At 42.8% G+C, this 17,503-nt stretch overlaps 1 protein-coding gene across 1 annotated transcript; it reads left to right on the plus strand.

The window, feature by feature from the left end:
• The first annotated feature begins 1,404 nt into the window (after positions 1–1,404).
• Positions 1,405–11,914, plus strand: OSER1 (oxidative stress responsive serine rich 1). Its single transcript, XM_061208246.1, has 4 exons — positions 1,405–1,514; positions 5,186–5,302; positions 8,259–8,372; positions 10,642–11,914. Exons 2-4 carry the CDS (start codon positions 5,226–5,228, stop codon positions 11,327–11,329), a joined length of 879 nt encoding a protein of 292 aa, XP_061064229.1. The 5' UTR covers positions 1,405–1,514; positions 5,186–5,225; the 3' UTR covers positions 11,330–11,914.
• The last annotated feature ends 5,589 nt before the right edge of the window (positions 11,915–17,503 follow it).

Genomic DNA, 17,503 nt, shown 5'->3' on the forward strand with positions numbered 1-17,503 from the left:
AGGGCTCGAACCCGTGTCCCCTGCATTGGCAGGCGGATTCTTAACCACTGTGCCACCAGGGAAGTCCCAATAGGTTTTTTTCATCCCTTGTCAGTTACTGAGCCTCTCCTATGAACAAGAAGGATTTAAAATGTTTTACCCAGGGACCACGACATGCTTTAACAACCTTATCCAATGACCTGTAGATTCCATTCCCAGGCATGGGCCAGGCATTCCAAGATCTGGCTGTAGTTAAGTTGAATATACTAAGCTATTTTCAGCAGCCTATCTAGTTAGGTGATTACAGCTAAGGTATTGGAGAGTGGGAGGGTCAAGTTTTGGTTCAGGTGACAACCTCACACAAAGGTTGGGCCGTAACCAACTCTAGCCCATTCTACTGAGGAAAGCCATCTTTTCCTGTAAAGCTCTGAGAAGTGCAGACGTGGAGCTGGGGCGTGGTGAGTGAGGAGGGGCACAGATATCGCAGCAGAACCAGTCTTAGTGTTGGAGGGAGTGGCAGCTTGTTGCTCAGCCCACCCCTTCTCTGCCTGCCATCTGAGCAACCGTCAGAGTCATATAAATGGAAAAGATCCCTAAAAATAACCTACTTAGGTGAACTGTCCAAAACTTTTTGCAAAATTTAGTACGCATGTGCGTTTCTCTGTCGAGGTGTTCTACAGTTCTCACCGGATTCTCAAAGGAGTCCACGCCTGAAAAAAACGAGATTCACTGAAACAGTCCAAGGTCCTCACTTAACGGAATGGAGAAACTGAGGCCCAGAGGGGGAAACGCAGTTGCCTCAAGTCAAACAACAGGCGTATTAAAGCGAAGGCATTTCAGTTCCAATTCCGGCGTCACGTTCACGGTCCTGACCGTGTCCGATACTTCCTTGCTTCTCTGCAGCCCTGGAAGATCCCCGGGAGTCCAGGGATGGTGTCGGAGCCCTGGAGATGTCGCAGGCCGTCCAGATTCGAGCATCGAGGAGGCTTGGGCCAAGCGCTCAGACGGGCTCCGTCGCTGTGAAAATCCCCCCACCCTGGCCTCACCCCGCGGAATTCCGCAGCCTCGCTGACTCCAGGTGGAGCACCAAGCACAGGGAGACCCAGGGAAGTGGAGGCAGCTCGGCAACGAAGAACAGCGCCCACCCACTCACCTGACCGAGAGGAGGAAGGAGGCACACCCTAAAACCCATTCCATAGCGAACCCTTTGCAGAGGGAGGGGCGAGTGAAGAGAATAACAGGAAATAACGTCAGGCGCACGTGCTTCCCGAGGGGCGGGCGTCAGGCGTTTGAGAGGCGCGGCCACCGCCCCGCGCCTGCGCAACCACGGCCTGCCGCGTTGCCTAGTCACTGGGGTGGGAGGAGCACGAACAGGGGGCGGGGCGCGTGTCTGAGTGACGCAGGCGCAGTGCGACTCCGGAGGCGCGGGTCGCCCCCTCCGCGGATTTAGATCCGGGTCAGTCAGGCGCCGCGATCGGGGAGAGAAGAGCTGAAGTGACCGGACTGGCTCACCGGAGCGCCCCTGCTGCAAGGAGGTGCGTGCCCAGACGTGACTGGGAGGCGCCGCGGCTCCGCGTCTCGGCCTCCAGGCCCGGTCTGGCCACGGGCGGCTTCCTCTGGGCGCTCCTGCCTCGCGTCGCGTCGTTCCCCCAGCGCTGGCTGCCTGGGCTGGGCAGGGCCTGCGCTTCTCCGCGCCCCCTCCGCTGCTGCGGCCTGGCCCTGCCCGAGCTCCGCTCTCTCGCCCCTTCCCGCCTCCGCTGCCCCCGCCCCGTCCCTCGCCTCCGCCCTCTCCCGCTCGTCCGTAGCTTCCCCTTTTCGCCTTTCTCGGCCGCCCTTTGCCCCTTCCCGCTCTTTCCCGCTCGTTCCTGAGCCCCAGTCTCGTTGTGTGCCTCTTCGGCTCTGCCCCCGCCTCCTCCTGCATCCCTTGCTTATTGGCCTGACCCAAGTCTCTCATTCTGGCCCAGGGAGTATCCTCAAGGGGCAGCTTTCCAGCGGGAGACCCCGGGCGGGCACAGCTAGGGCCCTGGACAGCTCCCCTTTCTCCGAACCCCCCAGGTCCCGACCTTTCCCCCCATGTTTAACCACGACCGATCCAGTTTCTGGGTAAAAAGAATTAACATCGTGCTCTTGCACCGAGAGTGTAGCGGTTGAGTCAGTAGAGAGAAGCGTGAACGTGTTTTGTCCCGGGGGCCGATTGTTGCAACTCAGTCTTGTTTGCATCTTCCAGAGTTGATGGACGCGATTTTCTTTTCCGGATTCCACGCTTCTTGGTGGGCAGGGAAATTTTCTAAATCTTTAACATTGTGATGACAGGCTTACGCGCAGATCCTTTATTGATCGTTCTCAGGTCTTTTCAGGGTCCTGGCAATTTGGACCTAGGCTTGAGGTTCAAAGAGGTTTTGGTTAAAACTGCAAGATGTAAATAAGATTGTGAGACATACTCTTCGCTGAAAGTCAGAGAAAATCAGGAATTTGCCCTTTTGATGGAGGAACTTAAAAGAATTTTGTGTTTTTTGAAAGGTTAGGGGAAATCCGAGGCCCCTTGTGATTTGACTTAAAACAAAGTAGAAGTTTGATCTTTGGGGGGATTGTTCAATTTCAAGAAGTTAGAGCAGTAAAAACTGCAAGAACGCCTCCCACAAATTTAATATTAATGAAGAAGGGCAAATCAGCTACATGTTTCCCGGAGTTAGTTGTACAGCTCTTGATTGGAGGGAATGGGAAGCTGGGAAGAGGGAGGAGCGTAGTAAGCCTTTTTGTAATTACAAACATGCTCTGATTTAGCTCTTACGGTCATGCCTAAGAGTCACCTTTGCCCTGGGTTAATATAACTGAGGGAAAAGGTGAGTAATCAAAATGCTGGAAGTCTGAGAATAGTTTAGTTGGAACTTCATTCCTAAAGTTTTAGTCTGTAGCCAGTTTTATTTTGGTCTGTTTTGGTTTTTAACTGATGGATCTTTTAGTGTGTCAACAAGAATGTTAGCTAACTTTGTATTAAGATCTAGAGGTCACCTGCAGTAATGTTAAGTTAACACTGTATAATTAAAAGTTCCGTGTTTGGGTGCAGAGCATCTTAGCACAGTGTTAGGGCAGGAATGAGATTCCAGTCCTTACAGGAATAGGGTTCACAGTCCTGGTGTCAGGTTCTCCCTTGTATCTCCCTTGTATCCCCGTATTCTTCAGCAGGAAGAATTTGTTTATAGACTACAGAAGCACCCTTTTAGATGCTGTGGAGCTTCAAAAATAATAGAATATGTGATCTTTGCTCACCCCTCTCCCCAAGTATATAGAACATTATTGTGTATCTGGGAGAGGATCCTCCTCTGAATCCCGAAGAGTTAGGAACCAGTGAAATGTGGAACTGATAATGTTTCCTCAAATTGATGTACTGGTTAAGTAAACCAGCAAAATACATATGGGGAGTGTATTTAAATTTTTTGTCTTAAGAAGTTGAGGTGAAAGCTAGCTGAATTCTTTTGAGACTGTTTTCAGTGCTCCCCAGAGAGATCTGCCTAAAATACCTTCTACACATTAATAAATGAAACAAATAGTCTTGATCACTTCTTAATTTTTTCACTGGTACTACATGGTTACATTATATCAAACATGTTATGACACCATCACGTGTAGAATATTAGAGGTCTCACAATAACATCAAACCCACCCCTGAGAAATGAGCAGATGTAGAATCAGAGGATCCAAGGATCCGCAGAGGCACTGCTCCCTCTGAGAGTGCCTAAGGGCACTCTAGAAATAGAGAAGGTACAGTGAATTCTTTGCTTCAAAATTCCCCATCTTATATTTTTCGTTTTCCTTTTTTCTTTCTTATTCCCTGTGATATGTTTGTAGAGACTGATTTATGCTTTGTTCAGGATGTGGTATTAAGAAATTTTTTACCCTGAGTAAAAAAAAAAAAGGGAGACTAGAGTCAAAGAATTTATTAACTTCTCTATTGTATCTCTTGTTGCTTTCGTTGGTCTCTCTCTCCCGCCTCCCCCCATCTTTTTTTTTTTTTTTTTTTTGGTTTAAATATAAAAATCAGGGTAGAAGAAATGGAGAACTTTGGTTAATCAAGCTAGTTAAGTGGAGATCATTTAAAGGCACATCTGTAGAATAATAATTTCAGTTTTTTTCCTTTACTTTCTACCTCTTTCTTTTAGCTAATTTTGTTTTAAGTTTGTTTTTGAGTTGCAAGTATAGTTCATCTATTCTTGTAAGAAAGTATTTGAAGCTAAAGAAAACAAAGGTTGAGTGTGGAGTAAGCAGTATCATTGAAACGTGCTTGCATTCCTGCCTTAGTAATGGTAACATCTTGATACATGGGTATGAATATTAATGTGAGTATAAATATTGATATCTGGGTCAGGATTTCCTTAGAGAAATGCTATCATGTGTCACAAAGTTATTCTTACCTGAAATATTTAGAGCTGGATGAGACAAACACTCAGTAGTGTCTTTTTTTTTTAAATAAATTTATTTATTTATTTTTGGCTGCGTTGGGTCTTCGTTGCTGCGCGCAGGCTTTCTCTAGTTGCAATGAGCCGGGGCTACTCTTCGTTGCGGTGCGTGGGCTTCTCATTGCAGTGGCTTCTCTTGTTGTGGAGCACAGGCTCTAGGCGTGTGGGCTTCAGTAGTTGTGTCGTGCAGGCTCAGTAGTTGTGGCACATGGGCTTAGTTGCTCCACGGCATGTGGGATCTTCCCGGAGCAGGGCTCGAACCCATGTCCCCTGCATTGGCAGGCGGATTTTTAACCACTGCGCCACCAGGGAAGTCCCCTCAGTAGTGTTTTAAAGCTCAGAGTCCTATATGTTGAGCTTTTCCCTTATATTTCTGGTGCAGAGATCATTTTGTCTGTAGGTTTCTAGACTTCTACAACTGGAGAGATTTCCCCTCCTGTTAAAAAGTATACTTAAACACAGATTTTAGGTGACGTAGTTTCCAAAACTGTAGGATATTGGCATCAAGTATTTGGACAGTTTAAATTCCATCTTAATAAATGTACTTTTTCTGTATTATTTCATGTGTCTTCTCTTAAGAAATAAAACCTACAGTTTCCTAGTCTTTGAAACTTCCTTTTAGAAGTAGAAATTTGCTTTTTCTTCCCCTAACAAGCAATGGTAATATCAGGAATATAGATTTTAACAAAAGTATATGTTTGAACTCACCTGTTTTCACTTTGTTCATTTTACTTTTATTTTCTTTTTAGTATTAACGGGAACATTCATAGTAGTGTAAAAACTTTCACAATGAAATCTGAAGCCAAGGATGGAGAGGAGGAGAGTCTACAAACTGCTTTCAAGAAATTAAGAGTGGATGCATCAGGGTAATTAAATATGGAATATATTATTGGGGAATTGTTTACTAGATTTAAATAGACATTTCCTCAGGGGAGCTCTTTCTCTTCTAAAATTTCTTTTTATTTGTAGAAGGTGTCAATGTTAATACTATGACATTTTACCAAATTCTGTACAGCATTGTTTTACTTATAAAAGAAACTCTTCTGTTAAATTTTGAAAAGTAGGTGCTCATTTGTACTCCAAGGCTGGGGGTTCTTCTTAACTTTGAGGAGGGTTCCCCTTCCCCCTCCCCCCTCCCCCCACCTCTTTTTAATCAAACATCAGGCAGTGTCCCATCAGAGAGTTCCTCATAGATCTCTAGGGAATCACAGTATTTTTCACTAAAAGTTTATTGGCTCAATAGGAATCTCTGCAGACATTGTCGATTTCATGGGCTCTGATTGCTGACCCTATCACTATGGAAACCTCTGTTCATTAGGGTTCTGTCACTGAGATCAATCATCTTGGACCCTTTGGCCAAACTAATTAGAGCACCTGCAGACCAGCTGCTGTCTGAATGTTAATATTTCACCCTTTGCAAAGTGTTCTATGCAGGACTCTTTTCATCCCTCTTCTTTGCCCCAGGCCAGAAGAAATCTCAAAGTTTTAATGGATATAAGAATATTTCATTTCATGAATGGAAACTGAACACTCCACAGCAAGGAGTAAATAATGATTGTTAAAATTTATTACTCATTTACTATGCCCTAGACACTGGCTTAAGTACTCTGTACACATCATCTAATCCTTACTACCAACTTAGAAGATACATACTACAGAGTATACTGTATAGTTTACAGAGGAGCTACAGATGAATTAAGTCACTTGCAAAAGGTCACATTGGTAAGAAGTGGTAGAGCCAGGATTTGAACCCAGACAGTTTATCTCTGGAACCTCTGCTCTTAACCATTCCTTTATATGGTACCTTGAAGACAACATGAAGAAATGCATTCGGTACCTGGTGCATGTAAAATTAAATAGTTGTTAGTTGTTGTTATAGCTGTCTGCTTATTGCTAGTACTATTTTTGGCCTACCAAATGAGAAAATTTATGCTAATAGATTTGCACAGTAGCTGTTACAGGTGCTTACATTTGCTTCCATGATACTTCAAATAAGTATCTTCTCCTAGTGATTTTCCAATATGGTCATCTTGCCATTAGAATTGATCAGTACTTTATAAGCTATTTTGGGAAACAGAAACAAAGCAGAAAAACAAATAGTTCCAGATTGCAGTCTCATAGTGTATTCCTTTGTGATTTCTGGTATAGAAATATATATTTTTTAATCAGGAAAATGCTAGGAATGTATAAATGCACATGTACATGTATCCCTTAGTGTATAAAGTTATATAACTCTCGATATACAGACTTCTTTCCTGGTGTTTTAAGAAGTTGGAATATAAAATTAAGCTAGTTCCATGCCCCTAAAAATTACTTGGAACATAAAAAAACTTTTCAAAATGCCTGTACAATATATGGTCAAATATTATATACTTGTAGCACGCGCTGTACTTTGAGTAAAATTATAGAAAGAGAAGGAGCAGTGGAGAACATTTGAGAAAACCAAATAAGACTACAAGGGGTGAGTCATTACAGTGACTAAGCAGAATAAGACTTGTATAGTGTATCTAGTATGTATTCTAGTTGTTTTGTATTGTTGCTGATTTACGAATAGAACATGTGAGGTACTGACTCATAAAGTAACCAAGCCTTGCCAGGAATTTAGCATGATCCTGTTCAACAGGTTTTGGTTTCTAATGGTATTTGTCTTATCAGGACAAATCTTTATATAGTTATTGTAAAACAACATAGTCTTTTTCATCAGACTATAACATAATACATGCTTATTATGGGTAAATCACAAAAACAAAAAAAAGGATAAAAAAGGAAGTAAAAAAATCACAATTTACCAATACCGCAGTTAATATCTAGAGCATCTGTAATAACAGCGTTCACTTTTTTTACACAGTTGAGATCATAATATATGTACAGGTGTTTATCCATGCTGTTTTCTCTTATGTTACAAGCATAACATAATATTATGTTATAAACATTCTCCCATGTCATTAAAAGTTCTTCGCACACTTAATTTTTAATAAATTCCTAATATTCCATTGTACAGATTGGCCATAATTTATATAGTACAGTGTTTTCTATTATTAGACATTTAAGGTTACTTTAAATTATATTTTAGTGAACATCTTTTTACTTAGTAGATTGTCTCTTTCTAAAGGATATTTATCAACACTACAGCATGTATAGTAGGAGCCCTGTATATGTGTGTATGTATGTGTGTATTGAAAAGGTCCAAAAGAATTTGATGTTAAATGTTAATGTTGGTGACCTCTGGGTTGTGAGATTATAGATGATTCTTTTCTCCCTTTTAAATTTTTTCATCTTCTTTACTGGGAACCCATGTTACTTGTGTAATTTTAAACTGCAGAGATTTAACTCTGAGTAATATTTCAAGTCTATTGGTTGTAAAAATTAGAATATTTTTGTATAAGTTGTATACTGTTTGAAAAAGTATTCATTTAGATTGTGTCTCCTAAAGTTAGATTGAGTCTCCTAAAGTTTTTGCTCCTAAAGTTAGTTTCCATGGCTCTGGTTTGCCCATATAAAGTAAGTGGTCATTGTCGTTAGCATTCTCCCTGGACATAAGGCCTGATCTGCCCCAGATAAACAGCCTAAAAGTCTATTTATATCCCACTGCTGGTTATACTTAAGAATCATTCTTTGGCTTATGATTTTGCAACTGCGAGCTCATAGGGATCCTCCAAATTTGGTTTTGGAGGAAAATTTACACTAAAAGCTGGGCAATTTTTGAGAAACCCAAACTAGAAAGATAATAAAGGTATTAATATGAGTTGCATTTGGGTTGGTGAGAGCAATACATTCTCCTTTCATGGTTTTCTAAGCAGTAAACTTTGTTCTTGTCTTCAGGTCCATAGCATCTCTGTCTGTTGGAGAAGGCACAAGTGTCAGAGCGTCAGTCAGAACAGCAGTGGATGATACCAAACCTAAAACCACATGTGCATCTAAAGACAGTTGGCATGGGTAAGAGCTTCTCATTGCAGATGATTTTTATCCCAACACCTTAACATACTATTGGATTTGCTTTCCTAAGTATCCAGAAAAGAGTGTTATGATATAGAATCCAAGATGCACTGGTTAAAGAAGACCCTTTCTTCTCATTGTGAATTTGCTGAGACTTGCTGTATAGCCTGGATTGTAGTCAATTTTTATAAATGTTCTATGTGTGTTTGAGAAGAATGGCTCTCCTTTAATCATTCTTAGGTTTTATATATGTCCATTAAATTTAAAAATGTGTTACTTATAGGATCTTTATTCAAATAATTTTTTTTTTTGGAAATAGTCTGCCTAGTTCTTTAGCTGCTGTTAAGGTATTCCTATTGTTTTGGGTATTCTCCAGTTAGTTGTCCTGCTTTAGTGTGTGCTTCTTGTATCTGTAGATTCTCTTTTTGCATCAATTCAGAAAATTTCTCAGCCATTATCTCTTAAAAAATTACCTGTGTTCCCATTCACTGTATTCTTTCTTTCAGAGACTCCAGACTTTTTATTCTGTCTTATATACCTCTTAACTTTTACATATTTCCAAATCTCTAAGTTTCTGTGCTGCCTTATAGGTCAAGAGTTGGCAAACTTTTTTGGTAAAGGGTCAGAAAATAAATATTTTAGGCTTTGGAGACCAAGAGGTGAGATCCAGGGATATTTTGTAGGTACTTAAAAAGGGAGAAAACTCCTGCCCTGCCCTGTTTGCTTGATGTTCACCATCCTGGCTGGTGGACACACTTTGTGTTCAGTCGCTGAGACAGTCTCAGGCTGAAATGACGAGCCTGGTGGGATGGGTGGGGAGGGAGCATTGCCAGGGTCAGTTTTACTCTCTGCCTCAGTGGCACCCAGATTCCAGCACGCCCTCTCTCCTCCAGAGAGCCTGGCACAAACTGAGATTCTACCTCTCAGTACCTAGCGATTGTTGACAGCAGAGCCCCAACATGTAGATGGTAGCCAGTGAGGGCCCCAGGCCGTGCTGTAACGCACATGTCTGCTGGCCAGGAAGACAGGCACAGGGAGTGGAGGGAAGAACAGGGGCGAAGGTGGGGACACCTCAGGCATGTCTGCATGGCTCACAGTTCTAGCCTATGGGAGCAGTGTCCATGGGCTGTACAGAAACAGGTAGGGGGCCAGATTTGATTCACAGACTGCAGTTTGCTGACCCCTGTTGCAAATAATTCAGATTTATCCTCCAGTATTTTCTTTTCTTAGCTGTATGTATTCTGCTGTTTAGCGCATCTATTTAGTTTAATTTCAGTTACAAAGTTTTTAAAGTTCTACTTGGTTCTGTTTTCAAATTTGCTTGGCAATTTTGAGTCTTTTTTTCTGTTTGCTCAATTCTTTTTTTTTTTTTAATTTATTTACTATTTATTTATTTATTTATTTTTGGCTGCCTTGGGTCTCTGTTGCTGCGCGCAGGCTTTCTCTAGTTGCGGCCAGCGGGGCCTACTCTTCGTTGTGGTGCGTGGGCTTCTCATTGCGGTGGCTTCTCTTGTTGTGGAGCACGGGCTCTAGACGCGCAGGCTTCAGTAGTTGCGGCGCACGGGCTTAGCTGCTCCGTGGCATGTGGGATCTTCCCGGACCAGGGCTCGAGCCCGTGTCCCCTGCATTGGTAGGCGGATTCTTAACCACTGCGCCACCAGGGAACTCCCTCAATTCTTATTTATTTAAAATTTTATAAAATGTTATAGTATGTCTGATAATTCCCAATATCTGAAAACTTCAGAGAGTCTAAATCTGTTTTTCAGCTGTTCCCAGTGATAGAAGTGAATTCTAAATCTGCTCTTCTGTTGAGTAATCACGGCAGAGTGGCTATTTGTAGCATTAGCCCCATAGTGGTACTGAAGCTGCTGTGCTGCATTCAGGGCGTGGAGCACAGCACTGAGGTTTTACAGCACCAATCTAAGTTGTCTGTGCAGGGTGCTTCTCCAGACCCACTGGAGGTCAAAGGTTCCCAAGCCAAGGGTTGGGCAGGGCAGACAGGTATTCTGCGCCAAATGTTTCGTCCAAGAAATGCGATTTAAAACTACCCTTTACCTCTCCTGTTTCTATACCTTGGTAATAAGGAGATGTTGACATTTTTGAGACACAGAGACTTAGGCAGCTTGAAAATAGAGGTAGGCACATCTCTTTGGGGGAAACTTATTTAGACTCATAAACCAGAGAGGTGGCAAATTTCCAACTGTCTTAAAGAATCTCTTTAGGAGACCTCTGTATTCCAACATCTTCCTGTGCATTTTTTTCCTCTTAGGTCTACAAGGAAGTCTTCACGAGGAGCAGTGAGGACCCAGCGTCGTCGGCGTTCTAAGTCTCCTGTCCTTCATCCTCCAAAGTTTATACATTGCAGTACCATAGCTGCTTCTTCCAGCGGCCAGCTCAAGCACAAAAGCCAGACGGACTCCCCTGATGGCAGCAGTGGGCTGGGAATTTCAACGCCTAAAGAGTTCAATGCAGGAGAATGCTCAACTTCTCTCGATACTCATCACACAGGGGCAGTTATTGAGCCTTTGAGAACTTCGGTTCCAAGGCTCCCATCAGAGAGTAAGGAGGAAGACTCCTCTGATGCTCCCCAGGTCTCCCAAGCAAGTCTCAAGGCCAATGATCTCTCTGACTTTCAATCCGTTTCCAGGCTAAACCAGGGCAAGCCATGTGCATGCATAGGCAAGGAGTGCCAGTGTAAGAGGTGGCATGATATGGAGGTATATTCCTTTTCAGGCCTGCAGAACGTCCCTCCCTTAGCCCCAGAGCGAAGATCCACGCTTGAGGACTACTCTCAGTCGCTTCACACAAGAACTCTGTCTGGCTCCCCCCGCTCCTGTTCTGAGCAAGCTCGAGTCTTCGTGGATGACGTGACCATTGAGGACCTGTCAGGCTACATGGAATATTACTTGTATATTCCCAAGAAAATGTCCCACATGGCAGAAATGATGTACACCTGAGAGCAAGAAGCTCATTACTGTGCTTTAACCAGTGAAGGGTTGTCAGAGAGATTTAGTTAACGGCAGACCTTGCGGCCGCTTTGGGTGAGAAGACATCTGCTCACTGTGCTTGCAATAAAAACTTCTTGGCATCTCAGTTAATCTTCATTCTTTAAATTTAACTCTCTGAGTTCTTACATACCCACCAAGGCAAGCCGATCAAAAGAACAATCCCTCTCATTTAGAACTGTTCCTGGGGGATGAAGAAACAATTGCTTGACTGGTAGCAGTGGGTCTATGGTGAAAGCCTTTGAAAAACAACTTTTCAGCATTTTTCAGATCTGTTTAACATTTGGGTGCCAAGGAGGATGAAATGTGGTTTTGTACCTGGACTGAACATTTGTCATGCTGTAGTTGCCAGCCCAGAGTATTAGAAGTTTTATGACTGGTTTAAACCAGCTCTGATTTAACGCAAGATTTATTGTGTCTTTAAAGGTTTCCTATGTTATTGTTAAGCCAGAGATCTAAGGTTTAGATTCAATATGAATAAACTAGCTGGCCTGCCCTATATTGTTTGAGAGAATCATTAACCATCACTAAATAAACCCCTGCTGGTGCTCTTCACCCTGAGACATGTCACATGAAGTTTCTTATGTGAGAAGCGACTTGGAGTGGGGCTGCTTCAGTTGGGGGAGGGGGTGTGATATTTGAAACTGCTGTGCGTCTTCTCCATCTCCGGCATTTTAGTGCATATGGCACGTTTCAGTCACTTGCAGTGTAGATCTCATACTTCGGTTTCAAACGTTCTGGATGTATATTATCTCTTTGTGCTGCCCTCCTACCCCAGCAACCCCCAAAGAGAATTTTATACATGCCATATCCAGTATTTAATGGCCAACCAGCCCACAGTTCCCTCCAAAGTTTGGTAAAAAAAATCTGTCCTCAGTGTCAGCTGGAGGATGAATCCCTTTCTTTTCCAGGGGGCTCCAAAGTGAATTTTATGTATGCCATATAACTTAATTCAGACCATCCTAAGCATACCTATCAAATTTAGTGGAAATTTGTCCAGCCATTTTAACGTGTTAACAGAAAGTTTGTTGCACTTTTATTTCGATTACAAAATAGGTTTTACTCTTTACTAAAACATCCCACTAACTGTGGAGTTGATTCATGACAGTGGGGTTTGGGCTTCGTAAATAGGTGATTTGTACTTGGGAGAGGTGGGAAGGGTATGTACTGGAAAAGCCCTGAACTTAAGTAGTGAGAGACCCCAGCTAGTTACTAGTTTAGTATGAATTTAGTAATATCTGGAAGCTCTGGTTGGAGCAAGAGAGTCTTGTCATCACAGTGCTAGAAACTGTAACAGTTTTCTTAAAGCTAACAGAAGGTGCACTATTTCAGATAACTGAGGCAGAAGTTCTGAAACTCTTGGGTCTCAGGACTCTTTTACACTTACAGATTTGAGGATCTCAAAGAGCTCTTGTTTATGTGGGTTATATTTATCAGTGTTTACCATATTAGAAACTAAAACTAAGAAATTTTAAGACTATTACTTCATTTAAAAATAATGAAGAATCCACAAATCCATTTAAGTTAATACAAGTAATATTTTTAATCGGAAAACAACTTTTCCAAAACAAATACTTAGTACGAAGAGTGGCACTGTTTTACATTTTTGCAAATCTCTTTAATGTTGGGCTTAATGGAAAACAGCTATATTCTTATATTTGCTTCTGCAATCTCTTGTGACATCCCATGTCGTATGACCTCTGGAAAACTCTACACTTGTGAGTGAGTGAGCATGAAAAAGACAAATGCTGTGTTAATATTATGAAAATAGTTTTGACCGCACAGATACCCTGATGGAGTGGATTCCCGGACCACACTTTGAGAACCACTAATCGTAGGCTATTAGAGCTTCTGGTTGTAAAACTACCTACCTCCCCAGCCCTGACCTCCACAACTAGTGTTTTGCTTCACCTTTTTTACTAGAGAGAAGTGGAGCAAATTGGGCTGAACATGTTACTTGAATTAAAATTGTTCCTAAGTCTCTTAAGTCCTTTTTAGTTTACTTATCAAACCAGTGATCTGGTTATTTACTTAATTCTGTATATTAACAGAACAGTCACCAGAGAATGATGAATCATGCACATTCCTTTTATACAAGGTTGTTAGGCGGGGTGTCGGGATTGAAAAGGACCAAGTTGCAGTGGCCGAGTAACCTGTTGAAGAAATCCAAACTTGGATGAAAGCTTAGGCATTCCAGATTTGCAGAAAGGAGTGGTAAGCATTTACATCTCAGTCAAAATCTTCCTCAAAACATGAATCTTGAAGCCCTCAATTACTCTGCTCACACCCAGTTGGGCCAGCTTTAATATGTGTCCCTGATTAGAACATTTGACCTTTTGTGAGTGCAACTTATGGGACCAGTGTTCGTCAAATGCATCCTGGAAAATGGATTCAGATTGTGGCTTGAGGAATTTTTACTCTGATGTTTTGGAAGGTGGCATCCTGACATGTCCCTTTACTTAATAACTGTTCATTGAACATTCATTCAACAAATATTTATCGAGTGCTGACAACACACCAGGCACACTATGCTAGGTGCTGGGACTAGAACATCATGCCCTAGTGCAGAAAATGCTATGGGGAGAGAAGGATTAGGAGATAGTAAGGGCTGGGGCGGGGGGAGGGGGCTTGCCATTTTAATTGGGGTGATCAGAGAAGCTTCTGTGAGGAGGTGACATTTGATCAGAGACCTGAAGAAAGTGAGGGAGTGAGCCATGTGGATGTTTGGGGGAAGAGCATTCCCGGCAGAAGGACAGCAAGGATATCTGTGGCTTGAAGCAGGCGAGGTCCAGAAGTGTGAGTCAGGGGCAGATCGTGGAGGCCCTCGGAGGCCGTTTTAAAGGCTTTGACTCCTGAAGAGATAGGGAGCTTTTGAGGGGGTTTGGAGGAGAGGAGAGACATATCAGACTTGTCTTTTAGAAAGAGCACTGGCTGCTCTGTAGACTAAGAGGGGAACCAGGAGAAGGAAGGGAAGGAGGCCGTCAGGAGGCTCCTGCAGTAGGCAGTGGTTTCTAGTGGCTCGGACGCTCGGCAGTGCGGGAGAGAAGACGTATCCCGGGATTATTTTGAAGGTAGAGCTGATGGATACAGGGTGTGAGAGAAGGGTTGGTATTAAGGATGACTCCAAAGGTTTTAATACACTGGGAGTTGGCTGGAGGGGCAGATCTGGGAGGAGAACTTGGGAGTTTGGTTTCGATCTTCGCAAGTCTGAGATGCTCATGAGATATCATGTAGAGCTGCTGAGTTGGAGGTTGGTTATGTGACTGAAGATGGAGAGAGGTACAGGGTGGCGATACAAAGTTAGGAGTCATCAGGATGTGGGTGTTAATGAAAGCTCTGCAACTGAAGGAGATCACCTAGGAAGTAAATTTAGATAATCAGTCAGAGGACCAAACTCTGGGCCATTTCCAAGGTATAGAGATCAGGGGAATGAGGAAGAACCAGCAGAAGACTTCAGTGGGAGCAGCCAGTGAGGCAGGAGCAGAACCAAGAGACGAGCCCTAGAAGTCGAATAAAAAAGCATCTCGAGAAGAGAGTGGTCAGTTGCCAAATAATGCGCAGAAGGGACGATGAGGACACCCAGTATGTGCAGGTGCTGGGCACGCAAAGAGGAGCCAGAGTGCCAGGCAGGCACTTAGGAAGTGTTCATGCCCTTTTTTTTTTGGAATCAAGGTAATCTTTGCTTCAAACAGCTCATAGTTTGGGGGAGGAGCCAGTATGTGGGAAGGCACATAACCCAACCAGGTAACCTGTCTGGGAGGTGAGGCTTCTTCAGCTAAGTCTTTGATGGCTGAGAAGAAACTCAAGTGCATTTCTGTGTGCATTTCTTCTCTCTGTTCTGGATTTTCAGTTCCCTCCTCTCCACCTTCCCTAGGAAGCAGCCGTGCCTGAGAAGTTGAGAAAGAAATAGAGGAAGCAAGTGACTGCCCCCTCCGACCAAAGAACAGAACCATGGAGTGAGAAAAACCCTGTGAAAAAGAGATAATGGGATAGCTACCTATAAAAACAGTTTAAAATTCGTCCCAAGACCATTCTCTTTGGTTTGAAGAACTCGGTTTTCCTAAGAAAAATCTGTTGTAATGCACATGTGGCCACAAGGGGTCTCCCTTTCCTTGAAACTCACTGGTTTAAAGGGAGATGCAAAAAAGGGATGGCTGGTCACATAAGGCCAGTACCAAATTTGGCAAAGAATTTACTTAAACTTTTAAGAAATCAAAGTGTCTCTTTACCAATAACACAGTTTATCAGTTTAAAAAAGGAAAAACCACAGGGTAACGTTGAGTAAACATGTACTGGGAAGAGTAAGGAGTGCTTCAGTGTCAATGTACTTAATATTTAGGGGGTGATTCTTCCCTCTTTGGTGACTATTTTATTAATCATGATGGTTTGAAAAGCAACTTGTCATGTGAGGAAAATATTGATATTAGCTAACATTTATTAGGTGTTTAGTCTGTTCTAAGCCTTTTTACAGCGTTAACTCACATAATACTCACCCAGCCATATAAGGTAGATACTATTATCCTTAATACTAAAATCCTTTGAGATAGGTACTTTTACAGATGAAGAATTTGTGGCTTAGAGAAATTAACAATTTGTCCAAGGTCACACAGCTTGTGAGGGGCAGAACTGGGATCTGAACACAAATCTAACTCCACAGCTATCTACCTGACCCAGCCGATGGTAAGTAAGTGGATGCATGAATTTGTACATCATTAAGAAACTTTCTTAATTTGAAAACATACAGTGGTTCTTTTTTTTTTTATGTGTGTCTGTCCAGTTTTCCCAGCACTACTTGTTGAAGAGACTGTCTTTTCTCCATTGTGTATTCTTGCCTCTTTTGTCATAGATTAATCGATCATAGGTACGTAGGTGTATTTCTGGGCTCTCTATTCTGTTGCATGGATCTATGTGTCTGTTTTTGTGCCAGTACCACACTGTTTTGATCACTGTAGCTTTGTAGTATAGTCTGAAGTCTGGGAGGGTTATACCTCCAGCTTTGTTCTTTTTCCTATGGATTGCTTTGGCAATTCGGGCTCTTTTGCAGTTCCACATAAATTTTAGGATTATTTGTTCTAGTTCTGTGAAAAATCTCCTGGATATATTGATAGGGATTGGACAAGATGACTTTTAAACCCCTCCCCATTTGTGTGTTTGTGGGTTTTTTATTTTATTTTATTTATTTATTTATTTTTATACAGCAGGTTCTTATTAGTTATCTATTTTATACATATTAGTGTATATATGTCAATCCCAATCTCCCAATTCATCCCACCACCCCCCACTCCCCCCACAGTGGTTCTTAACCAGGGATGAGAGTCAGATGCGTCTGAGGAGCTTTTAAAAAGAATGCAAGTGCCCAAGCCTTCTCCCAGGATAATCTAATTCAGTAGGTTGGAGATGGGGTGGGACTCTGGAATCTGTTCATGTTATTAAGTTCTACAGGTGATTCTTACATGTACCCACCCTTGGTAGGGAACCACCGTAGGGAGCTGTACAGATGAACAGTGGCTACACTTATGCAGGCGGAACAGCTCGCTAGAACACAGTAGCCACCAGCCTTAGAACAGGATTATGGTGATTTGTCTGGCATTTAACTACGAAGGGTATTGAACTCCCTCTGCCTTCCAGTTTGAGATGCTCTTTCCTCTCCCCTGGAGAGCAGAGCTGGAAAGAAACGTGTGATTTTCCAAAGACCCATCAGAAGTGGCAACAGCAGAACTCTCTGGGGGCAGCATTGAGGTGCTCTCAGCTGTGAATTGTGCAAGCAGGCTGTCGGTCAACCTGCAGGAGGAGTGAGTCAAAACCCAGATGATACAGTCTTTACTGCTTTTTGCTGCATGTCAGCTTGGCAAAGAATCAGCAGTACAGAGCTCTGAGGCTGGGTGTTTCTACCTGGGGGTGAAATGTGGGCAGAGAAGGGCTCTTTCAGACAAAGGGTTGTGAACGAGGAAGGAACCAAGTGGTAAGAACCAGAATCAGCTGGGGTGAAGGGAGAGAGGCTTTTCTATCCATTCCTTAAACAAGAACACATCTTCTGCAGCGACTTTAAGTGGCCTGTCATCATGGGATTTGGAGTATGACAGATTAGTCTGAAGTCAGATAATAATAGTTGGATGTTCTCAAGTC

Source organism: Eubalaena glacialis, chromosome 13 (genome assembly GCF_028564815.1).
Source record: "Eubalaena glacialis isolate mEubGla1 chromosome 13, mEubGla1.1.hap2.+ XY, whole genome shotgun sequence".
Classification (NCBI taxonomy): Eukaryota; Metazoa; Chordata; class Mammalia; order Artiodactyla; family Balaenidae; genus Eubalaena; species Eubalaena glacialis.